General features: G+C 43.1%; 1 protein-coding gene across 2 annotated transcripts in view; it reads left to right on the top strand.

Annotated features, from left to right (window-relative positions):
• The window catches only part of ZNF830 (zinc finger protein 830), a 102,760-nt gene that overhangs the window by 57,013 nt on the left and 19,740 nt on the right, over positions 1-26,007 (top strand). For both annotated transcript variants that reach the window (XM_073630816.1, XM_073630817.1), the window contains exon 6: positions 6,991-7,072. In XM_073630816.1, coding sequence (XP_073486917.1) covers positions 6,991-7,072 — 82 coding nt within the window. The remainder of the gene's footprint in view (positions 1-6,990; positions 7,073-26,007) is intronic.

Genomic DNA, 26,007 nt, shown 5'->3' with positions numbered 1-26,007 from the left:
ACAGGCTGATGCCTCATTGGTTAGCATAGCGTGGCTCTGATTGGTGAGCTATTCTGAGCAGTTGATTAACTTGAATGTTCCCGGGAAGTTAAGTATTGATTCCGGGTTGACCTCCATTCATTGCATATCCCAGCATGGGATCCTTTGAAGTGAGTATGTGTAAAACAATGAAGTTTGGATCCCATTGTTTGTATACCCAAGCCTAGGCACCGACTTGTCTGGTCTACCACAGATATATGTGAAGATAATGCTACGCCCTATATAGATACAAGCTAAATGAACTATATTCATAATTACAATATTTTACAGCTATTAATGGAGATTTCACATAGACTCATAAGGCACCAATATGTATATGTCATAAATCATGCAAAAGTGTTTGCAATCGTAGACCAGCACAAAATATGAAGTTGTATGGGAAAAACTCAAACCAAACACTGGTTGTACAGGTTCAGTGAGGTTCAAGGGTGGGTGGTGAAAGGGTGTTGTAAGAGGACAGATATATAACTGGTTCATTTTTTATTTTTTGCACTAAAAACACTACTAAGCGAGTTGAGAATTGTGTGGAAACGTTTAAAAAAACATGTCTAAAAAACAGTATTCACTTATTATGGCATATATAGGAAAACACAAGTATTAAACAGGTTAGAAAGTGGAAAGAGTAGAACAGTGAGGATACAAAATATAGTTAGGAGTGGGGACACTAAGCTATTGATAACTGAATCTTTTTTTTTTTTTTATATGCAGTCTAAAGTGGTAAATGTATGTTCTTGGATTATTCGAGGATTGGGAGATCTGTGGTCTTTGCTGCAGTAATAGCCCTCCGGGCTTCTGTGGTCTCCCTGCAGGAGACGCACCAAAAGAGTCGATATCATACTTAAAAAGAAGAAACTTCCAGACTCAGTATCACTCGGTATATACCTCATACTCCAGGGAAGTGAGTGTTCTGATTTGGACGGGGGGGTAGAGTTCTCCTGCAGGCAGGTTAGTATAGACGAGAGAGGCCGGTATATTTTCTTGTACTGTACTATTGGGAGTATGACTTGCATCTTGGCTAATATATCCCTCCCCCATTTAAAGCGGAGGTTCTATATCAATTGATGAAATTGACATCTGATCAACCTGATGTCCCAAAAATGGCAGTGGGGGATTTCAACATGGTATTGGATGGGAGGGCAGATAAATGTCCACCAGGAACTCAGGTTGGAAAAGGGGTTATCACGCTCTTACAAATAATAGGAGAATTGGGACTGGGGGATATATGGAGGATGAGGAATCCAACTAAACAGCAATACTCTTGTTTTTCAAAAACTCACTCCACGCTCTCTAGGATTGACTTAGCCTTGGGCAGTGAAGATATGTTACATTTTGTTAGGAATATAAATGATATGCCTAGGGGTCTCTCAGACCACTCTCCATTGGTTGTATCATTGAGTCAAGGGGAGGAGTTCTGTAAAGAAGAATGGAAAATTAGTCCATATTGGCTAGAGATAATAGGGGGATAAGAGGGAGTGACATCATCACTGGTGGAATACATAAGGATTAATGCCAGGACAGCATCCCCTGGGGTGGTCTGGGACACCCTCAAGGCATTTCTTAGAGGGGTATTAATACAACAGGTAGCAAGAGTAAAAAGACAGACTGGAGAGCGGGAAAAATTGATTGGGAATAAGGTCATAGAAGCAGAACAGCAGTATGTAGAGAGACCAACCCCTGTGGTGTTTCAGGATTGGGTTAAAAGTACAACAAGAATATAAGAATTTACTTCTTATAAAAGCAGAGAATAAGTTGATGTTTCAGAGAAAGCATTATTTTGTGAAGGGAGAGAGCGCAGGACATTTACTGGCTCGATTGGCAAAGGCAAATACAACTACCACTGTTTTATCCACCATTAGAGTAGACGGGAGAAGAATAACATCATATGGTCCCAAGATAGCAGATACCTTTAAAAAATATTATGAGAAATTGTATAGTGCCCAAGGTGGGGAGGGGGAGATGTGGGACTTTTTTAGGGATCTGAAGACCCCTTGCCTCACTGAGGAAGACAGAGAGGCACTAGATGCCCCTATAGGCTTGGAAGAAGTGAGACAGGCGGTGTCAGCATTGGCAATTCAGAAATCTCCAGGACCAGGTGGCCTGCCAGCAGAGATACAGTGGGGACAGAAAGTATTCAGACCCCCTTAAAATTTTCACTCTTTGTTATATTGCAGCCATTTGCTAAAATCATTTAAGTTCATTTTTTTCCTCATTAATGTACACACAGCACCCCATATTGACAGAAAAACACAGAATTGTTGATATCTTTGCAGATTTATTAAAAAAGAAAAACTGAAATATCACATGGTCCTAAGTATTCAGACCCTTTGCTGTGACACTCATATATTTGCTGTCCATTTCTTCTGATCATCCTTGAGATGGTTCTACACCTTCATTTGAGTCCAGCTGTGTTTGATTATACTGATTTCGACTTTTTTAGGAAAGCCACACACCTGTCTATATAAGACCTTACAGCTCACAGTGCATGTCAGAGCAAATGAGAATCATGTGGTCAAAGGAACTGCCTGAAGAGCTCAGAGACAGAATTGTGGCAAGGCACAGATCTGGCCAAGGTTACAATAAAATTTCTGCTGCACCTAAGGTTCCTAAGAGCACAGTGGCCTCCATAATCCTTAAATGCAAGAAGTTTGGGACGACCAGAACCCTTCCAAAGCTGGCTGTCCGGCCAAACTGAGCTATCGGGGGAGAAGAGCCTTGGTGAGAGAGGTAAAGAAGAACCCAAAGATCACTGTGGCTGAGCTCCAGAGATGCAGTCGGGAGATGGGAGAAAGTTGTAGAAAGTCAACCATAACTGCAGCCCTCCACCAGTCGGGGCTTTATGGCAGAGTGGCTCGACGGAAGCCTCTCCTCAGTGCAAGACACATGAAAGCCCATATGGAGTTTGCTAAAAAAAACACCTGAAGGATTCCAAGATGGTGAGAAATAAGATTCTCTGGTCTGATGAGACCAAGATAGAACTTTTTGGCCTTAATTCTAAGCGGTATGTGTAGAGAAAACCAGGCACTGCTCATCACCTGTCCAATACAGTCCCAACAGTGAAGCATGATGGTGGCAGCATCATGCTGTGGGGGTGTTTTTCAGCTGCAGGGACAGGACGACTGGTTGCAATCGAGGGAAAGATGAATGCGGCCAAGTACAGGGATATCCTGGACGAAAATCTTCTCCAGAGTGCTCAGGACCTCAGACTGGGCCGAAGGTTTACCTTCCAACAAGACAATGACCCTAAGCACACAGCTAGAATAACGAAGGAGTGGCTTCACAACAACTCCGTGACTGTTCTTGAATGGCCCAGCCAGAGCCCTGACTTAAACCCAATTGAGCTGAGCGTCTCTGGAGAGACCTAAAAATGGCTGTCCACCGACGTTTACCATCCAGCCTGACAGAACTGGAGAGGATCTGCAAGGAGGAATGGCAGAGGATCCCCAAATCCTAGGTGTGAAAAACTTGTTGCATCTTTCCCAAAAAGACTTATGGCTGTATTAGATCAAAAGGGTGCTTCTACTAAATACTGAGCAAAGGGTCTGAATACTTAGGACCATGTGATATTTCAGTTTTTCTTTTTTAATAAATCTGCAAAAATGTCAACAATTCTGTGTGTTTCTGTTAATATGGGGTGCTGTGTTTACATTAATGAGGAAAAAAATGAACTTAAATGATTTTAGCAAATGGCTGCGATATAACAGAGTGAAAAATTTAAGAAGGCCTGAATACTTTCTGTCCCCACTGTATATAAAAGCTACAAAGAGATATTGCTGCCAGAGTTGTTGAAAACTGAGCAATGGAGCATTAGCAGATGGTGTATTGCCCTTATTTATGAGGGGATCCACCATCATTGTCCTTCCAAAAGAGGGTAAGGATCTACTTAATCCTGCTTCATATAGGCCAATAGCATTGTTGGGTACTGATGTAAAAATTTTGGTAAAAATATTGTCTGATAGGTTAAAAAAAATAGATCAGAATCTGGCCCATATGGACCAGACAGGGTTTATACCAAACAGGTCAACCAGTATTAATATAAGGAGGGTGTGGTAAACCTGCAAGTTCCAACGATTAATGAGGGGTCAAGGGCAATATTGTCTCAGGACGCAGCCAAGGCATTCGATAGCCTGGAATGGCATTATTTGTGGCAGACCTTGGCTGCCTTCCAGTTTGTCCCAAAATACGTTAGTTGGGTAAGGCTCTTATAAGAAAGGCCCAAAACGAAAGAGAGGATAAACAATATATGCTCTGAGACGTTTTCTTTGACCCGCGGGACAAGGCAGGGGTGTCCTTTTGTCATCCCTGCTATTTGCCTTGGCAATGGAGCCACTAGCTATAACCATTAGGTCATCTGTTCAGATACAGGGATTTCAGAGGGCATCAGGAGTGGACAAAATAGCATTGTATGCTGATGATGTGTTGCTGTTTCTGGGGTATATGCGGGGGTCCCTGGTGGCAACAATGGATGTAATTGCAGATTTTGGCGGATATCTGGCCTAAGTATAAATTGGGATAAATCAGTGCTGCTTTCGGTTGACCCACTGAAGATGTACCTGCCGCCTGAGCTTCCACGAATGGATATAGTTAAGCTGGAATATATAGATATATATATATATATATATATATATCTATATAGATATAGATATATATATATCTATATCTATATAGATATATAAATATATATCTATATAGATATATCTATATAGATATATAGATATATCTATATACCGTATTTATCGGCGTATAACACGCACTTTTTTCCCCTTAAAATCAGGGGAAAATCGTGGGTGCGTGTTATACGCCGATCTCCGCTGATTTTTTTTCGATCGCGCCGACATACACATCCGAGTGTACAGATTCAAATATGGCGCCGGCTGACTCGGCGGAGCAGAGCGAGCGCCGCAGAGATCGGAGGGACTGGGCGGAGCCGAGATACACATAGCCGAATGTACTCGGCTCTTTTCGGCTCCGCTCACAGTCACTCCCAGTGCCGCCCAGGGCGTGACTGTGAGCGGAGCCGAAAAGAGCCGAGAACACTCGGGTATGTGTATCTCGGCTCCGCCTAGTCCCTCCGATCTCTGCGGCGCTCGCTCTGCTCTGCCGAGTCCTCCGGCGCCATATTTGAATCTGTACACTGTGTATGTCGGCGCGATCGCAAAAAAACAGCGGAGATCAGCGGGGATTGCAAGGCTGCACTGGGGCAAGGCTGCAATGGACACTGGGGAAGGCTGCACTAACAAGGCTGCACTGAGATGGCTGCAAGGCTGCACTGGGACAAGGCTGCAATGGACACTGGGGAAGGCTGCACTAACAAGGCTGCACTGACATGGCTGCACTGGGACAAGGCTGCAATGGACACTGAGGAAGGCTGCACTAACAAGGCTGCACTGACATGGCTGCACTGGGACAAGGCTGCAATGGACACTGGGGAAGACTGCACTAACAAGGCTACACTGACAAGGCTGCACTGAGAAGGCTTCAATGACACTGATAAGGCTGCATTGATGGGCATTTAAATGTAAGTTTTTTTTTTCCTTAAAATTCCCTCCTAAACTTGGGGTGCGTGTTATACGCCGATAAATACGGTATAAATATATCCTTAAATCCCAAAGCATATATAATAAAAAATATTGTCCTACTTTTGGATAAACTTGGGTGTAAGGGGAAGGCATGGAGACAACTACCCTTATCAGTGGCAGGAAGGTGCAGTCTAATCAAGATGACTTGGGTGCCTCAATTGCTGAATGCACTGCATAATTCCCCAATTTGGATAAATAGGCAATGGTTTCAGAAGATTGACATCCATATTTAGAGAGTTGATGTGGAAAAAAAAAAACAGTCAAGGATACGGTTACGTATACTATTTTGATAAATAGGGGAAAAATGAATTGTAGTGCATTATATGAACAAAGGTATATATGTTAAATGTTGGGGTGGTGGGTTAAAAGAGAAAGTGAAGGATGTATAAATGTGTATTTGTTTCTTATCTTTTTATACAAATAAAAAATGACTTAGTTAAAAAAAAAAAACATTTATACAGCAAGTGAAAGTATGTTGCATGGTTTTTTTTTTTTTTTTTTTTGCCCAACTCCAGGAATTTGAAAAAATCTACCCTTGCAGTGTGCCCCGTTGCACTATAAAGGTTAATTGCTTGTTATGTCTAGGGGTAAGATACCCTGTTCCCTGCTCTAATCTCAGGCTTCCCTCTTCTGAAGCTTTGGGCTGGAGGGCCTCTTAAAGTCATCACGTACAATGCAGGGCTATTAACCCTGCATTGTACATGGTAGGGTTGAGTGTGTGACTGCAGCTGTGAGAAGCTTAGACAGGAGGGTTATAGTGTGTGTCGGGGGGGGGGGGGGGGGACTTGTTGCACTGCTTTAGGTACCCTTTTGGTAAGCATTTTCTTTCTTCAGGCACCCGTAGACATACCAATCATTTATCCTTTGCAGTTGGAGGGGACACTACATATGTTTTGTTTGTTGTTGCCAGAGTTGGACACATTCTCAACACAGTGCTTTTGTTCTGAGATAAATTAACTCCTGATTGTTACATCATACTATGGCGGCCAATCAAGACAACCAAAAACCCGACACCCAGAAGAACTTGCAGACTTTAGATCATTGGGAAGGTGGGGTTTGAGTATTTGGGGAGTTTAGGTCCACTTCAAAGCTTTTGATGCAGTATTCAACTTCAATCCAGTAGTACTTTTATTCTGCTGCTAGATGTCCTCAGTCCAGTCATCAGAACCATTCAACCCACCTCCTCTGATCATCATGGACCCAGGACTCAGGTACAGGGACTATAGTAACTGATACGGGCCAAATTCAGCTACTTACACTGCTTGTGTTTTTAAAATACATTTAATGATGTATTAATAATTGCAAAGCTGTATTAATGTGTGTCTTTTATATCTGCCTAGAGTTTGACTTTTACTATCTCCTTTCCCACCTGTAGATTTCTTTGATAGTAAGACACCCATGGTTTCCCATTCTGGGTCTATTTTGAAGGCTGACATTCAAGAAAAACTGGTAGAGAGGTAAGAGTTGTATATGCTAGCAGTGATAATGCTATCATGCAAACACTTGAATACAACAAAACAAACTTTTGCCATAATATCAAGGCCAAACCTGGATTGCACCAAATGGCTAAACCGATAAGTTCTGAAAGTAAATAACTCACAAAATATTATTGCCAAATTCATCAATGTACTATCAATCTAAAACATGGGCAAACCTGTAAATTAAAAGACATTGTGGGTAGAAGTTGAAAAAAATGTGTGTAAACAAGTGAAAGATGGATTTTGCAAGATCTTGTCTGCAATGGCAGGGAACCGGGTAGGTAATGTTTGTGTGGTGTGGTGCAGCGCATAGAATGCATGAAGGTAACACAACTTTTGAGCCTTTAGAACCACTTGAAAAAGTGTAACAGGCTGACAAAATGTAGTTTTTAAATGAAAATGTGGGTAGTTAAAGTAAGCAACAAAATGTGGTCCTTATGCTGTTTTATTTATGGATTAGTGACAACTGGTGCAACAGTTCTAAAAACATGCTTTTTGGGTACACTAATGAAGGAAGAGAGAGTGTTCCGGAGCATTTGACACCTGCTCTCCCCTCTGGAACTCGGTAGGCATTCCTGCAGTGGATAGGCTTCTAAGAATCAGAAAGATGTAGGGTGCCACTTCTGGGGGGAACCCCATCATCACTGGGTGCTGGACATTTAGGTTCTGGCCTTGGCCAGTGCAGGGTAAAGGGAAAGACCCTGACCTGGTGCCTTTTTTAGTGGTGGAAAAGTGCAGCAATGGCTGCTATAATGTGGTTTGTCTCGAACAGCTATACACAGGTCAGGGCTTTGAGAGTCTTGCTATGCCCTAAATCATGTATATGCTCTTTCTGACATGCCACCTGGGCTTCTTTGGTGGTGGACACTTGCTGACTAGGCAAGGTGAGATATTTGTATCTAGGAAAGTCTGCTTTATTTGTTTCTTTTTGCTACAGCACAAAGCTGCTGAATAGAGCAGAAGTACTGCGCCCAAGAAGTATGCTGTATGTTCTGTAAAATTAGGTTAATCTTGGACCAAGCCTCTGTGTTGTAGCTGTATTGGTTGTCTTTTGAAAGATAAATCTGCTCCAGAATGTAACAAGTGGTTTAATTCTGTTAAGGAAGAATTGGCTTCTACTTTTCATACATTTAGGTGTCCCTTAGCGGATATGCACAATTCAATCTGCAAAGAAGTCCATGATCTTGAGATACTTCCTTATCGATTGTGCGGCATTTACTTGAGGTGGCTCCGCAAAGTGATTGTGCTCTGATGCCTGCTACCTTTGTTACTTTTAAGGAACTAGGTATAGCTGTTTTGATTACCGTATATACTCGAGTATAAGTCGATCCGAGTATAAGTCGAGGCCCTAATTTACCACAAAAAAATGGGAAAAACGTATTGCCCCGAGTATAGGACGAGGGTGAGAAATGCAGCAACTACTGTAAGTGGAAAAAGAGGGTCAACAATGCCCATCTGCAGCTGTATACCTCCCTGTGTCCTGTGCATGTGTCCTGTGCATATGTGGATGTGTCATGTGTCATGTGTATATGTCATGTGTCCTGTGCATGTGTATATGTCATGTGTCCTGTGCATGTGTATATGTCATGTGTCCTGTGCATGTGTATATGTCATGTGTCCTGTGTATATGTGAATCTGTCGTGTCATGTACCTATGTGCATGTGTCCTGTACCTGTGTCCTGTGTCCTGTACCTGTGTCCTGTGTATATGTGCATGTGTCGTGTATATGTACCTGTGTCCTGTGTATGTGTGCATCCTACCTGTGTCCTGTGCATGCCTCCGTGTGCCGCTCTGCACCAATCAGTGTGTGCTATTACTATTCGGCGGCCATTCACTGTTCAAAAGCCGTGCCTCCTTCTCGTCCATGATAGGCAGAAAACTCCATTTCCCAGCAGTCGGCGGTCAGCCTATCACGGACATTCTATCATCCTCATACCAAGGACGAGGATGAGAAAATCTCTGTGATAGGCTGTACACTGACTGCCTATCACAGACGAGGAGGAGGCACGCCTTTGGAACAGTGAGAGGCTGCCGAGTGGTATGTAGCACATGCTGGCTGCCATCTGCCTGCATGACACGCTGATCATGTAGGCAGACGGCTGTGACTCGAGTATAAGTCGAGGGGGGCACCAAAAAGGGGCTGAAAATTTCAACCTATACTCTAGTATATACGGTACCTAACTGACTCTGTCATTTGCAAGTGTACTCTCCTTGATCTAGATAGAGTAAACTTAAGGATGTCCAGAAGCAATCCAACTGCAGGTTAGGCAGACAACAGACAAATGGCAACAGGCCCAAACATAACGAGAAGAGCAAAGCTGTGAACTGCGTGCAGCTTAGAGAGGATGCTCGAGGGGGCTTAAGATGAGGCCAAATATCCACCTGGTAGAACTTAGATTAAAGGGAGACTACAAAGCCTAAGTGGTAGCCTTGCAGATTTGAGAAACAGTTGTCTTAAGTTAAAAAGCTCTGGAAATACTCATAGATTTAATTGAGTACACCTTGTCAGGAAAGAGTGGAACTTGAACCTTAGACCATGTGGGTGGATGATGGCCTGCTTGTGTCATCTTGAGATGGTGGAACCAGAAACCAGAGCAGGGTCCATCTTGTAAAACAAAAAAGAAATAGCCTGTCTGAAAGAAGTAGAGGCTGAGATGGACTCTCAAACCCGAACCACATCCATACAGTAGAAGGAAACTTCCTAGGGTGAACTGGAGGCAGACTGAGGAACCTGATAAGAATGTCCTGGTTGGGGAGTTAGATGGAATCTACCCTAAGAACTGGGCCTCAATACCACCTTGTCCTGTGCAGAACTATGAAGGATTCCTTATCAGATAAGGTTGCCAGTTCAGACACCCGCTTCATCAAAGCAAAGGCTTACTACTTCAAATTCCACAGAATCACAAGGGGAAGCTATATTGGAAACCCCCTGGTACAAGTGTTTTAATCAATGAGTAGGAATCCAATGGCCTCAAACAAAATAGAAAGGGTAGGTACCTAACTAATAGCACTGAAAACTGAACGCTGGCCCAAATCTGGCTGCAGGAGACGATTTGTCCCATGGAGTCATTTCTGGGGAGGAAAACCTGAGGCTTAACCAAAGTAATCATGCATTGCATGTCCAGAGATAGATTTTACAAGAAGCAGATCTCCCAGCTTTGCATCAGGGAATGCCTAGAATCCACAGCAGTGCCCTGTCTCTCATAACTTGAGATTTAGCTGCCATGCTGCTAAAGGCGGCATCCATAAAGCAGGATGGCAAATTGGTCTTTGGAAACAAATGATTCTGATCCGGTAGTGCCCTCAAAGCAACGGTCCAGCATCCTTTCAGGTGGATGGACCATCCAGGAACAAAGAGAAATACCGGAATGCTCTCCATCATGAACCTGTGAGACAAACCAGGTAATGCTTAGAACAGGAGGTACTGATCCCACAAAGTCACCAGAACATCCACTGCTTCTACCAAAGAACTACTGCACCTAAGATGAAACTGCCTAGCCTTTGGTTTGACCTGAATGCCAGTAAGTCAACCTTTGGAGTTGCCTACTTCTGACACACTGTACCTACTGGAATTGCTCCGGGAGTAGCAACCACTCCCCTGGGTTCATACACGGAAGTCTGCCTGCCACTGTGTATCCCTGGAATACACATTGCTGTCAAGACTGGAGCGTGAAGTTTTGTCAATGATATGATCCAATCTATCTCTTTGCTACTGAAAATTTCTGGATTCTTCTGGCAGTTGATGTATGCTACCCTAATGGTCTTTTATGTTGTAATTCAGATTGTATAATCTTCCATGAAGAAGGTCTAATTTAGGGACAGTAAAAAAAAAAAAAAAAAAACATCTGAAGCTTCTAAATGTTACTTGAGGAATTAGACTACTTTTAGGACCAAGTCTACTATAATCAAGGGTGTCCAGGGCTCTTCTCCAGACTGACTGGCACCCATTGTGGGGATTTATTAAACCAGGTAAGAAATACCTGGTTTACCACCAGCTCGCAGACAACCAAATTGGCCTGTCTAACAGTATGCGTTAAAAACAGGGATTTAGTCCGCACACATTTGCAAATGCATGCGTAAGCCACAGAGCCTCATCACGGCACCCTGATATCTGTGGTCCTAACACTAAAATATGAGTAAAATGGAAAAAGTATTCTACTGCGCTATCCTAATGTCACTATAAGAATGACATCAAAAATGTTAAAAAAAGCTGCAACTCTAATGTGAGACACACACAATAAACAAAGCCAACAAGAAAAAGCTGCGCTGTATGCTAATTATAAACAAAAATAGAGTGACCTGTAAGTGATTAATCTGATTAATCTACATCTCTTCTTGGGTGTCATAATAAATGTAAGATCTCTGTGTAACCCGGTATTGCATAAATTATAAATGTAACACAAGTGAAGTATACAAAAAATATATAAAAATGACACAGTGAAGGCTACAAGAGTTCTCCAAGTGTCCAATCTACTCCAATGGATTGTTAAAAAGACGTATGGTTCATAATGACCGTTCAAGTGATGGTTCCTCAACCCTCTATTCTGTAGTGACATATAATTATGACACCCAAGAAGATGTGGTATGGTATGACAGGAAAGATCCTCCACCAGTAATAATACTGTCGCTTACCGGCTTGTTAGATCTCGTTTAGGGACATCACAAGTGCCTGTGGCTCTATCCCCAGCCCCGGGTCTCTGTGCTTGAATAGCTACAGTAGATGCACTTGTGATCTCCCTAAACAAGAGATCTAATTATATTATTATATCAGGTTAATCACTTACAAGTCACTCTATTTTTGTTTATAATTAGCATACAGTGCAGCTTTTACTAAAACATGAGTGTCCCCACAGTGGAGGCACATGCATTCTGATGAATAAATGCAGGCAGGTGGACTGAAGGGCAGCCCAACCCTTCTTAAAGGTACAGGAGCACACCAAACACCCAGCAGATAGCACTATGGCTGCAAAGGTGCTTACGGCTTACGCATGCATTTGCAAATGCGTGCAGACTAAACCCCTGTTTTTAACGCATACTGTTAGACAGGTCAATTTGGTTGTCTGCGAGCTGGTGGTAAGTAGACTTGGAATTTTTTCCTGGGCATTCCCCAGGCTTTGTATCTGTAGCCCTCCAATGCCGCTTACTGTGATAGCCAGCTATAAATGAGGGTGGTGGCAAGTTTTTTGAGATCACATTGGTGTGTGTATTGGTCCAGCAACGCACCAGCACCTTTGCAGCCATAGTGCTATCTGCTGGGTGTTTGGTGTGCTCCTGTACCTTTAAGAAGGGGTGGGCTGCCCTTCAGTCCACCTGCCCGTATTTATCCATCAGAATGCATGTGCCTCCACTGTGGGGACAGTCATATTTTAGTGTTAGGACCACAGATATCAGGGTGCCGTGACGAGGCTCTGTGGCTTACGCATGCGTTAGCAAATGCGTGCGGACTAAACGCCTGTTTTTAACGCATACTGTTAGACAGGTTCATTTGGTTGTCTGCGAGCTGGTGGTAAGTAGGCTTGGAATTTTTTCCTGGGCATTCCCCAGGCTTTGTTTGTATCTGTTTGTAGCCCTCCAATGCCGCTTACTGCGATAGCCAGCTATAAATGAGGGTGGTGGCAAGTTTTTTGAGATCAAGAAATAAAGCATTATTGCAGTTGTGCTGATAAGAATAGGACATTTGATAATTATGTTTGATGCATATTAAGTCAGAAATCTCCTAGGTAAAGGGAGGCCGTTGCAGATTTGGTTTACTTCAACATAAATTTGCACCTGAATCCAGTCTCTTACCGTGTCTAAATGCAGAATGGATTAATGCATGTATGGACTTTGGATCAGTGAACCATTCTGCCACAAGAACTGGGGTGAAAAAAACACTGACCCGGAATCTTGAGAGGATATACAGAGATCAGGAGTGGAATATTGAAAAAAGGATGTCTCTTAAGAAGCTGCGTGAGAAAAGACTTTATATTCTCAACCAGGTTTCTGGGTTGTTCCTAAGAGACCCTGTCCCCCGACAACAATGCAGTCCACTACCTCTGTTTGAGGAACAATTGACAGAGTATTTTGGGACTTTGAATATACCCCAGTGTGCACCCTTGCCACGCAAAAAGAAAAATTATTTTCCTATATCATACAGTGTCAGGTCACCTGAGTCCAGGTGACAGATGGACCCCGTTGGGGTTTGGAGTGCACCGCAAGGTAGTGGACCCTATGACTGACTGCTGCCGATGGAGCTCTAGGTGGTACAAGAGAGCAGGTACTCTGTAGTACCAGCACGGATGACACTGGGAGCTAGAGCATGAGATTTCCCAGGGCACAGAATTTAAGAGCCAGCAGGTGTTCACCAGAGGCCCCTAGTGGTGGGCATGGATTTAGCTGCTTTCTGGCTCCAGGTCGCGACCCCTAGGGCCTCCCAGCTCACGGTAGACTACCGGGAGGTAGAGAGGAAGCGGCAGACTGCGACAACAAAGGATAGTCAGGAGATAGCCAAGCAGGCAGGGATAGTCAAGAACAAGCCAAGATCAGTAACTGGAATCAGAGGTAGAACACACAGCAAGTATCACACGGAAGCCAGATACACAATATTGATCAGCAGGGCTGGTTTGCAATGCACAGGTTTATATAGAGTTCCCTCATAGGGGCTGGGGTGGTGCCATGCTTTGAGGAGAGATTACTTAAGCAGTCAGGTGAGAGTGGCTGGCCTCTTAAGCTGAACACATGGAGAGGTAAGCTGACAGACAAACATTACTGTAGTCAATGCAGTGTGTCAAGGTACCTTCCTTTTTGGCAGCAAGAAAGAAACCTGCACCTGCAGGCGATGAGGATTTCCTGATGAAACCTCTCTCTAGATTCTCGGCAACATGCTCTGACATGGCCTGGGTCTCTGGGATGGACAGAGGGTAGGTACGACTCCTGGGCAGAGTTGCTCCAGGAACAAGGTCAATAGCACAGTCAAAAGACCTGTTGGGAGGAAGCACCTCAGCTGATTTCTTACAGAACACATCCCGGTAATCGCTGTATGCAGCGGGAAGATCAGAAGATACAGATGTGGTAGCAACCGGAAGTCTCTCCTTGGGGGCCACCTTGAGAAGGCAGGACGAGAAACGTGAGGGACCCCAAGCCAGGATCTGCCCAGAGACCCAGTCCACATGTGGAGAGTTGAGCTGTAGCCAAGGAAGGCCCAATACAATGGGGGTAGAGGCTTTGGGTAGAATGAAGAAAGATATCCACTCCTGGTGGAGTATCCCTACAGACATCTTAATAGGTAGAGTCTGGAAGCAGATAGGGCCCCCGGGGAGAACAGTGCCATCAATTGCCAAGACTACCAGTGGCGTAGTGAGGGGCGAAAGGGTAAACTTCATGGAAGAAGCAGTTCTCCAATCCATAAAGTTGCCAGCAGCCCCGGAATCCAGATATGCAAAGATCGATTGAGGAGGAGCGTCTACATGAAGGAACACTGGAAGAAGAAGATGAGAAGGTGATGTTTCTGGGTCCAATACTCCACCTTCCAGACGTATTAAAACCGAGCGTTTCCAAAGTGAGCAGGAGTCACGAAAATGACAATAGAGACAAGCCCAGAGTTCTGCGCCTAGCAGATCTTCGGGGGTTATCCTGGTCTGGCCCAGCTGCATAGGTTCCTCAGCAGGCAGAAGATGCTCCACGGAACGAAGGGAGGGGAGCTTGGACTGGCTAGGGCCCAGGGAGTGCTGTTTTTTTTTTTTTTTTTCTAGGGACCTCTCCTGAAAACAAATGTCGATCTGGTTATACAAGGAAATGACATCGTCCAGACCGGCAGGGATGGCTCTTCACGCTAATTCGTCTTTCACTCGGTCAGAGAGGCCATGTAAAAAGGTTGCAACCAGGGCCTCATTGTTCCAGCTCAACTCAGCTGTGAGGATACGAAACTGAAGAGCATATTGTCCCACTGAAGAAGACGTAAAAGGATACTGGCCGCTGAAGAAACCTGAGCTGGCTCCTCGAAGATGTTTCGAAAGAGCTTCAAGAAGTGGGACAGGCTGGAAACTACAGCATTATTCTTCTCCCACAGTGGGGCAGTCCAGGCTAAAGCTTCACCGGAGAGGAGGGAAATAATATAGGCTACTTTTGCCTGATCAGACAGGAAGTTTTGAGGCTGGAGTTCAAAATGAATGGTGCGTTGGCTGAGGAACCCCCTGCAGGCCTTGGAGTCCCTAAAGAAACGTGACAGAGCTGGCAGTTGTAGTGAATGTGTGGCTGCGGCTGCGACCGGAATAGGTGCAGCCGCCGTTTGCATCACCTGAGTCTGATTCGATTCCTGGATCTAAAGTCTGTAGACTATGCCCTGAAATGGATCATCTGCAGGTAGCGGCATGTCATCCAGGTCCATGGCTGATCAAACTGTCAGGTCACCTGAGTCAAGATAACATGCACCCAGTTGGGGTCTGGAGTGCACCAAGGTAGTGGACCCTACGGCTGACTGCTGCGGATGGAGCTCTAGGTGATACAAGAGAGCAGGTACTCTGTAGTACCAACATGGATGACACTGGGAGCTAGAGCATGAGATTTCCCAGGGCATGGAATCTAAGAGCCAGCGGGTGTTCACCAGAGGCCCCTAGTGGTGGGGATGGATTTAGCTGCAGTCTGGCTCCAGGTTGTGACCCCTAGGGCCTCACAGCTCACGCTCACGGTAAACTACAGGGAGGTAGAGAGGAAGCAGCAGACTGCGACAACAAAGGATAGTCAGAAGATAGCAAAAAGGTCGGGGCAACAAGCAGGTAAGGATGGTCAGGATAGCCAAAGGTCGGGGTAACAAGCAGGCAGGGATAGTCAAGTACAAGCCAAGATCGGTAACTGGAATCAGACGTAGAACACACAGCAAGTATCACACGGAAGCCAGATACACAATATTGATCAGCAGGGCTGGCTTGCAATGCACAGGTTTATATAGAGTTCCCTGATAGGGGCTGGGTTGGAGCCATGCTTTGAGGAGAGATTACTTAAGCAGCCAGGTGAGAGTGGCTGGCCTCTTAAACTGAACACATGGAGAGGTAAGCTGACAGACAAACATTACTGTATAACCATGACATACAGTTTGTATAAAAATCTTTTTTTTTTTCATAAAACATAAAAACAACACACATTGTCTGTGAAATACAGGTGATAGTCGAAAAATAAGAATATCGTGCAAAAGTTTATTTCACTAATGCAACTTAAAAGGTGAAACTAATATACGAAAGAGACTCATTACGTGCAAAAAAGGATAGTTCAAGCCGTGATTTGTCATAATTGTGATGATTATGGCTTACAGCTTATGAAAACCCCAAATCCACAATCCCAGAAAATTAGAATATTGTAAAAAGGTGCAATATTCTAGGCTCAAAGTGTCCCACTCTAATCGGCTAATTAAGCCATAACGCTTAATAGGGATGACCGCAGCCGGGAGAGAATTGTCAGGAAAAGGCCATTCAAAAGTGTTGGGAACTTTCACAAGGAGGAGACTGAGGCTGGAGTCAGTGCATCAAGAGCCACCATACACAGACGGATCCTGGACATGGGCTTCAAATGTCGTATTCCTCTTGTCAAGCCACTCCTGAACAACAAACAACGTCAGAAGCGTCTTACCTGGGCTAAAGAAAAAAAGACCTGGTCTGTTGCTCAGTGGTCTAAAGTCCTCTTTTCTGAAGAGAGCAAATTTTGCATCTCATTTGGAAACCAAGGACCCAGAGTATGGAGGAAGAATGGAGAGGCACACACTGCAAGATGCTCGAAGTCCAGTGTGGAGTTTCCACAGTCTGTGTTGATTTGGGGAGCCATGTCATCTGCTGGTGTTGGTCCTCTGTGCTTCATTAAGTCCAGGGTCAACGCAGCCTTCTACCAGGAGATTTTGGAGCACTTCATGCTTCCTTCCGCAGACGAGCTCTTTGGGGATGCTGACTTAATTTTCCAGCAGGACTTGGCACCTGCCCACACTGCCAAAAGCACCAAAACCTGGTTCAATGACCATGGGATTACTGTGCTTGATTGACCATCAAACTTGCCTGACCTGAACCCCATAGAAAATCTATGGGGCATTGCCAAGAGAAAGATGAGAGACATGAGACCAAACAATGCAGAAGAGCTGAAGGCTGCTATTGAAGCATCCTGGTCTTCCATAACACCTCAGCAGTGCCACAGGCTGATAGCTTACATGCCATGCTGCATTGAGGCAGTAATTGCTGCAAAAGGGGCCCAAACCAAGTACTGAGTACATATTTATGCTTATACTTTTCAGAGGTCTGATATTGTTCTATGTACAATCCTTGTTTTATTGATTGCATGTAATATTCAAACTTTCTAAGATTGTGGATTCGGGGTTTTCATAAGCTGTAAGTTATAATCATCATAATTATGACAAATCACGGCTTAAACTATCTTGCTTTGCATGTAATGAGTATCTCATATATTAGTTTCACCTTTTAAGTTGCATTAGTGAAATAAATTAACTTTTGTACGATATTCTAATTTTTCAATTATCACGTGTACATTACAAACATAGGTGCATTAAATCTTCTGAGAAGGTTTGGCCTTCTCAGAATATTTAATGCGCTTATCTTTGTAATGTAGTTCACAGACAACAATATGTGTTTTTATATTGTATGAAATAAAAAATGATTTTTATACAAACTGTACGATATAGGAAAATTTTTCTTTTTAGGTGGTAAGTGTGCACACTGGGGTATATTCAAAGTCCCAAAATACTCTGTCCTTTTGCTACTATATCGGGATAATATCCTAGTGTTCACACATTTTAGCTTTACTGCACCCTTTCCCACAAACATAAACTCAGAACCTCTGTTTGAGGAAATTCTGCAGCAGATTTCTGCTGAGAGGCCCATGGCTACTCTGGTTCTTCTCCTTGCATGATAAGCTTAACTTCGTAGAAAAATGGCCTAGCATTGGCAAAGCTGCAACCTGCCAGCTTCTCTTTTCTGGAAGGGGATCTTCTATACCTTATACTGGATTTTGTAAATTTCTGTCAGTAGGACATGCTGGGTACTTGGCTGATAGTCCTGTAGTAGCAAAATACCTACCTGGTCTGATGACCCTTGCTTGTAGGAACTGTGTGGATCTTTATTATGCAATTAATTTATAGTGCAGGGCTGCTGCAATACTAAGAATAATAATGCAGCTTGAAGGCATGAGTAACTGTGTGTTTGTTTACCCATGGTAACAGTAAATGTCTATATCTACAGACGGCATGTCATGCAAATCTTAGCCTATGAACACTGTATCTGTAAAGCCGCCAGCTTTTGAAAAACATTTTCTCCACTCTTCTGCCTGCTTCCATTTCCTGGCCAATCTGCTCACTTTGCCCATGTCCAGGATGGCCGTGTGAGCTCCATCCATTTCACATGCTCAGAATGATGCATCACTCCCTAACCACTTTTGCTTTTTCTTCCACAATTTTCAGCTCAAATGCACACTGGATCATGGCTTGGATGTGGCCCATTAGAGAAAAAACATAGTACTGAGCTTCTGAGGACTTTGACAGACACACTCAGAACAACAAGAAAACATGCTTGTTCTGGAATTGCAGTGCTATAGCTCCATGGATCCACTAAATTGGGAGGCAGGCTTTGAAAAACTGGAGACGAGGAGAGCACTTCCAGGAAAGATAGCCCTGGTTGCTCTGATGTATGTGGGATTATTTTGGCCCCAGTTTTCCACCCCAAAAGATCCACAAAAAGGGTTCTCTGCCTTATTACACGATCATTTAAGGTCAGGGACAGTGCTACAAGAAGAGGCTGACCTGCATGGACAACCATCAGAGGTAGAGGTGAAGGGTTTTCCTTTTCACACTAATTGTGAGTTCTGTGGGGACAAAAAAGGAAATGGGCTGCTGTGTGGGCATTAAGCCTTTATAGTTTTGCACTGGTTCTTTGGGCCACATGTATGCTGCTTTGTTGGCACAATAAAAAAAATATTTTTTTCTTTAGTGTTGGATGCAAGGGTGGCTCCATGGATCCACCCTATAAAAAGGAAACCATGAAGGGAGGATGTTAGGAGGTCAGAAGCACTATATGTATTTTTAATAGGAGGGTTTATTATTTTGAATTGTCTTCCAGGAAGATTGTGATGTTTTTCATTGGCTGCAGCAATGTTCTATAATGCCCAGCTGCAGTATACACTGCTTGTAACATTATCTTAGAAGCAATAAGGCTATGAGAAAAAAAGGGTATGAGCTAACCGCATGTTACAGATCTACTTCCAAGAACTCCTACAGCGTCTCCATATGTCTGTTGAGTTTTACTGTAAAATGTTACAGGGGAGAAAAACAAGGGCAGCATTTTCTGATACTTACAGTGCCTTGCAAAAGTATTCACCCCCTTGGCTTTTTACCTATTTTGTTAGATTACAGCCTTTAGTTCAATGTTTTTTTTATCTGAATTATATGTGATGGATCAGAACACAATAGTCTAAGTTGGTGAAGTAAAATTAGAAAAATATATACATAAAACTATTTTTCAGAAATAAAAAACTGATAATTGGCATGTGCGTATGTATTCACCCCCTTCGTTATGAAGCCCATAAAAAGCTCTGATGCAACTAATTACCTTCAGAAGTCACATAATTAGTCAAATGATGTGCACCCTAATCTAAGTGTCACATGATCTGTCATTACATATACACACCTTTTTGAAAGGCCCCAGAGGCTGCAACACCTAAGCAAGAGGCACCGCTAACTAAACACCGCCATGAAGACCAAGGAACTCTCCAAACAAGTAAGGGACAATGTTGTTGAGAAGTACAAGTAAGGGTTAGGTTATAAAAAAAATCCAAATCTTTGATGATCCCTAGGAATCTATCATATCAAATCTATCATAACCAAATGGAAAGAACATGGCACAACAGCAAACCTGCCAAGAGACAGCCGCACACCGAAACTCACAGACCGGGCAAGGAGGGCATTAATCAGAGGCAGCACAGAGACCTAAGGTAACCCTGGAGGAGCTGCAAAGTTTCACAGCAGAGACTGGAGTATCGGTACACAGGACGACAATAAGCCGTACGCTCCATAGAGTTGGGCTTTATGGCAGAGTGACCAGAAGAAAGCCATTACTTTCAGCAAAACACAAAATGGCACGTTTTGAGTTCGCGAAAAGGCATGTGGGAGACTCCCAAAATGTATAGAGGAAAGTGCTCTGGTCTGATGAGACTAAAATTGAACTTTTTGGCCATCAAAGAAAACGTTATGTCTGGCGCAAACCCAACACATTGCATCACACAAAGAACACCATCCTCACAGTAAAGCATGGTGGTGGCAGCATCATGCTGTGGGGATGTTTTTTAGCAATCAGGACTGGTAAACTGGTCAGTTGAGGGAAAGATGGATGGTGCTAATAACAGGGATATTCTTGAGCAAAACCCGTACCATGCTGTGTGTGATTTGAGGCTAGGATGGAGGTTCTAAATGATGAATAATCCTTCAAAATATCTAAATGGTGAACAAAATACATATAAAGAGGAAAATAGTGGCGCTATTACAACATAATGCAATGAAAAATATGTAATAAAAAAAATGTGTAATAAAAAAAATGCCCACTGTAGAATACTAGGTGCAAAAAAATGTAATGAAACACTCAAAACACCAAGTGACTTTTTAAAGTGATTGAATCAAACAAAATGTCCATAAAATAAGATGAAAAATGTCCATATAATCAATGGTTAATTGCAAGTGTCTTCTTAATTTCTTCCACCACACCAGTGTGTTCAGTGAACCCACTCCCTTAAGAAACGCACTTACCGACTCCAAATGCCTGCACTTGCGTGTGAGGCTAAAACGCTTTTATACCACACAAAATAGGGTATGATCAGCAACCCGATTATCCAGCAGGACAATAACCCCAAACACACTGCTAAAGCAACACTTGAGTGGTTTAAGGGGAAACATGTAAATGTGTTGGAATGGCCTAGTCAAAGCCCAGACCTCAATCCAATAGAAAATCTGTGGTCAGACTTCAAGATTGCTGTTCACAAGCGCAAACCATGCAACTTGAGGGAGCTGAAGCAGTTTTGCAAGGAGGAATGGACAAAAATCCCAGTGGTAAGATGTGGCAAGCTCATAGAAACTTATCCAAAGCGACTTGGAGCTGTGATAGCCACAAAAGGTGGCTCTACAAATTATTGACTTTAGGGGGGTGAATAGTTATGCACATTGACTTTTTCTGTTATTTTGTCCTATTTGTTGTTTGCGTCACAATAAAAAAAAAAAATCTTCACAGTTGTGGGCATGTTCTCTAAATTAAATGATGCAAATCCTCAAACAATCCATGTTAATTCCAGGTTGTGAGGGAACAAAACACGAAAAATGCCAAGGGGTGTGAATACTTTTGCTAGGCACTGTATATCATTTGGTTTTTGTCATAAAATTCAAAGGAAAGAAACAACACAAAAGAAACGAACTGGTCTTTAGTGACTGTTGCATTCCTTGTTTTTGTTTAGAGAATGGAAAATGAAACCTTATTACTCTCTTTTGCATGTTTATCTAGGTTTTTGAAGAGTTCATTTCTTTTTAAAAATAGTTTTTATGATATCTTAAAAAACTACTGCATTAAAAAAGAGTTAAAAGGAAAATGATGAATTATGATACTTGTTTTACACTCCTTCTTCCCCCCACAGTGCCTAGACAAAGATGATTTAATGGGCCTTTTGGTGGGATCCTTGTAACATTGAACACCTGCAGAGTGTTGGAGTGTCATTCCAGGTCCTCAGAGTTCCTAGGACCTTGCTGTAGGATCTTTAATGCCGCCCTCACCTAAGAGCCCAAGCAGAAGCCAAGCTGTATTTTTTTTATTTATTTATTTTTGCGTCCATTCTATTTGAAGGATGCAGGAAGGTCCAGAGCCATGACGTTGCCTCAGTACTTGCTCTGTCTCTAAAGACCTACTTTGTGAGAAGGCAGTTTGAGCTGGCAGCACAGTGGTGTAGTGGATAGCACTTCACCTAGCAGCAATAGGGTCGCTGGTTCAAATCCTGACCACGACACCATCTGCCTCGAGTTTGCATGTTCCCCCTGTGCCTACGTGGGTTTCCTCCGGGTACTCCGGTTTCCTCCCACACTCCAAAGACATGCTGGTAGGTTAATTAGATCCTGTTGAAAAAATTGGCCAAATATGTGTATGTGTTTGTAAGCGTGTCGGGATCCCATGGGGCAAAGGACCGTGCTATACCGCAGATGGACACCGGCGGCAAAAGTGTCCTGAGGCGATTCAGTTTGCATAGGTAGCGCTATACAAGTCACTCATTCATTCATTCATTCATTTATTCATTAATTCATGAGCACCAAGAGCTACCTCATCAAAATTTCCTTTTTCCTTTGGGTTTACTGTGACAGGGGCTATATGTTCTGACATCATCCATTGGGTGGAGTGTCACATGCGTGCACTTTACTTTCTCTTTCCTGATGCTCATGCTTGCAAGAGTCACATGGGTCCTGTTCCTACTGCCTGCCCTCTGTGACCTGCTTGCATTTGACCGCTTGACCCTACACCTGCTTCCAAGCAATTAGAGTACTGCCCTGTGGTGCAACATGTCTGATTCTACACATGGAGGACCAGTCCTGCTGTATCAGGTGCCTCACACTCAGTAAAAGGTTCTGATGCCTGCATTGTGCCGACTGACGTGACTCACCCCTGCGTCCTGGAATTTTGCCTTTTGGTACATTCCATGCCATCTTTGGAGTTCTTGTCAGGTGTAGCTGCCTCCTCTTCTCTGTCCAAGGAAAATGTCATGTGCCATATAGCATTGATATATTTTGGCTCTAATCTCAAAAACCTCAAGCTGGCTATCATGATTTGCCCACTGCTTCTGGCTTTTAGAAGAAGTCCAATCACTATACCAGTTGATCTTTTGGTCATGGAGCATTTAGAACTCCTGCCTAAAGTGTCAAACAAAACCAAAGAGAATTCCCAACTCAACTTACCAGTCAGCCTGCAACCAACCAAATTATCCTGTCTTACAGTTTGCGTTAATACAAGGGTTTTGTTTGTACACATATGCAACTACACCCCAGTATTATCTGCAGTCCTAACTACTTTTTAGGAGCTTCCATAGTAGCATTTTATCTCTTTCCTTCATTCAGTCTGCTAATTAAGGGGAGTGGTTAATTGGTCACAGGTGCTATATAACTTTATGTAGAGCACACTGGTTCTGGACAGCTCAGCAGATTGCTTTAAAAAAGGCCTGGATTCTCTACTAAATGTACATAATATAACTGGATACTAATATTTATAGGTAAAGCTGATTGGGGGAATATTCTTCTTTAGAAATGCAGCAGTGGACTTAGATGTGTGTTTTGGATCATTGTCATTTTGGAAAAGTGCATGACGACTAAGGGCACAGAGTGATGGTAGCATCTTCTTTTTCAATCTAAAGCAAAACATTCGTGCATTTATGATACCATCAATGAAATGCAGCTCACCGACACCAGCAGCGCTCATGGAGCCCCACAGAAGGACACTGCCACCACCATGTTTTACTGTAGGCACCATGCATTTTTCCTTGTACTCCTCACCTTTGCGACGCCATACAGTTTTGAAGCCATCAGTTCCAAAAATATTTATCTTGGTCTGATCACTTCAGAGTACAGAGTCCCAATAGTCTTCTTTTTCAGCATGGGCCCTGGCAAATTCTAGGCGGGCTTTTTTGTGCATGGGCTTTAGGAGAGGCTTCCTTTGTGGACCACACCCACACATTCCATTGCTCTGCAGACTATGCCGTAATGTGTCACGAGAAACAATCACCCCCAGTTTGGCTTTCTACTAATTTGGCTAACTGCAGTGAACTTGCATGGCGATTTTCTTCAACCCTTTTCATCAGAAGACACTTTTGGTACATTTTTGTATCACTTTTGCTACAGTATTCTGACTGATAAGTAAAGCTTTGCTGATCTTCTTGTAGCCTTTACCTTTTTTGTGTAAAGAAGTTATTTCTCAGGCCTTGTGACATTTCTCTTTCATGTGGTGCCATTGCTGACAGCTTGAAATGGGAAGGGGTTTTCTTTAAGTAACGCTCTTTTATAATCAACTGTCTGCTGGACACCTGTTTGATGAATAATTGGACTCTCACCTGTAGTTGAATTCTTGTTAATAAGGATTTTGTTGTCTAAAATTTAGCTTCGCTCCTAAGACTTTCATTGGGGTGTATTAATTTTACAACATGGTCTTGACTGAATTTGTTAGGAAAAATACTTTTTTTGTGTGTGCAAATTAACAAATCTTGGTTGCAATCAATGGCCTGCATTTGTGGGAGTATTTTGTAGTATATTCCATAGAAAATATTGACTCTTAAAGCAAAGTAAAGGTTTTCTGACAAATCTGTTAGGGTATACTCATTTATGCTAATCACTGTATATTGGTTTAGGGAGATGGATACTGACATTTAAGAAAAAAGTATACATTTACATATCAATAAAGCGATATTAAATACAGAAATAATGTTCTACATCCAACTAATAAATGTATAGCATAAATAACAAAAAATAATATTAAATAGACAACTACCTCATTAAATAATATACATTCAATATTAAACCAATAACAAAGGAGCGCTTATCTAATCATGTGCAAATATAATCATGTGAATAACCTGCCAAATAATATACAAAAAATTAATCATAAATAAAGGTAAAGTCTACAAAACACCTAAGATGCAAGTTAAAGTCTTCCTGCTATTATCGTGTAGCACCCTCTAGTGTGCTACTAGCGGTAATGCAGGCAAACTCTATTCTGACCCAGGGGTTACTGGAGTTCAAGGCTGGATGACTCCATGGCTCTCTGGTGCCTCCCCCTGGTTCTAAAATGTTGGAGAATGTTCTAGAAACTAGTGGGCAGAAGCTAAGAGGGTTGTCTTCTATATTTAGGGACCCTTAGTTAATCCCCAGGAAGTGGCAGGGAACTAAGGAGCCCTTAAATAGACATGAGCCATGCCAGCAAGGGAGTCGGGTGGAAGATGGAGAGCTGAGGGAGTCTGTCAGTGGCCCTTTAGGATCCCCTGCTGGGGAGGGGTTTTACCTCAGGCTGGAGCTCAGGTGGCTTGCCTGGAAGGATCCTTCCACAGGAAAGCTTTCCGGAGAGGCAGCAGGAGCAAAGCAAGACAGTGAGTAGATCATCATGTTGCAGGGACTGACAAGGGGAGAGAGTTATAGCTGTAGCAGGTCTCTCTTGAAGACAGCAGTGTACTTAAGTCTTCATCTAACCTTGCCCTGGGAGGTCTCCAGTGTGTGTCAGTCTGGTAGACTGGGAAGAAGAAGCAGCCAGGTTAGCTGGTGAAGTGACAGCCAGGTGGGCTAGCATTTTCTGCAGAAGTGGAGCTGGGATCAGTGTCTATTGGGAAGCAGAATGAATTGCAGGATGCAGTTCACTCCACATGTGCTACTTTTCCAAGGGACTGAGAGTTCCCTGGATCTATTGTTTGTCAAGTTGGGCATACCATAATCCCTACCCCACCCAAGTTATCATCCCCTAATAAAACAACAAAAAACAAGCTAAAAACACTGTTTTCTGTGTCCGGATGCCAGAAGGAAATGCTGTGTGAATTGCTGTGCAGCAGAGGGGAACCCTGATAATTGCAACTCCTACGGGGGTAGTACTATAATTGCGCTGGTAAAACGAAGGTCACACACCCAGAGCAGCTCACTGTCACAATAGACCTTCAAGTTATTGGAAGGACTAGAAGTGCTTTTAAATCCACTCCGGACTGTCGTCCTCACATATATAAATTTGGATCACAGATGGATACATCAAGATAGAAATCCAATATGCATAGAGAAAAAGGACTAACAATAGTGAAGTAAAAACCAATAACATGCACTCATATAAGCAGAGCACTACAATTATATGAGCAAAAAGAAAAAAGGGTGGGAGAATCAAACTATATAGGTCAGATAAGGAGTACAC

Source organism: Aquarana catesbeiana, linkage group LG05 (assembly GCF_042186555.1).
Source record: "Aquarana catesbeiana isolate 2022-GZ linkage group LG05, ASM4218655v1, whole genome shotgun sequence".
NCBI lineage: Eukaryota > Metazoa > Chordata > Amphibia > Anura > Ranidae > Aquarana > Aquarana catesbeiana.
The sequence above is the reverse complement of the archived record's forward strand: the minus strand, read 5'-3'. Positions and strand labels throughout refer to the sequence as shown.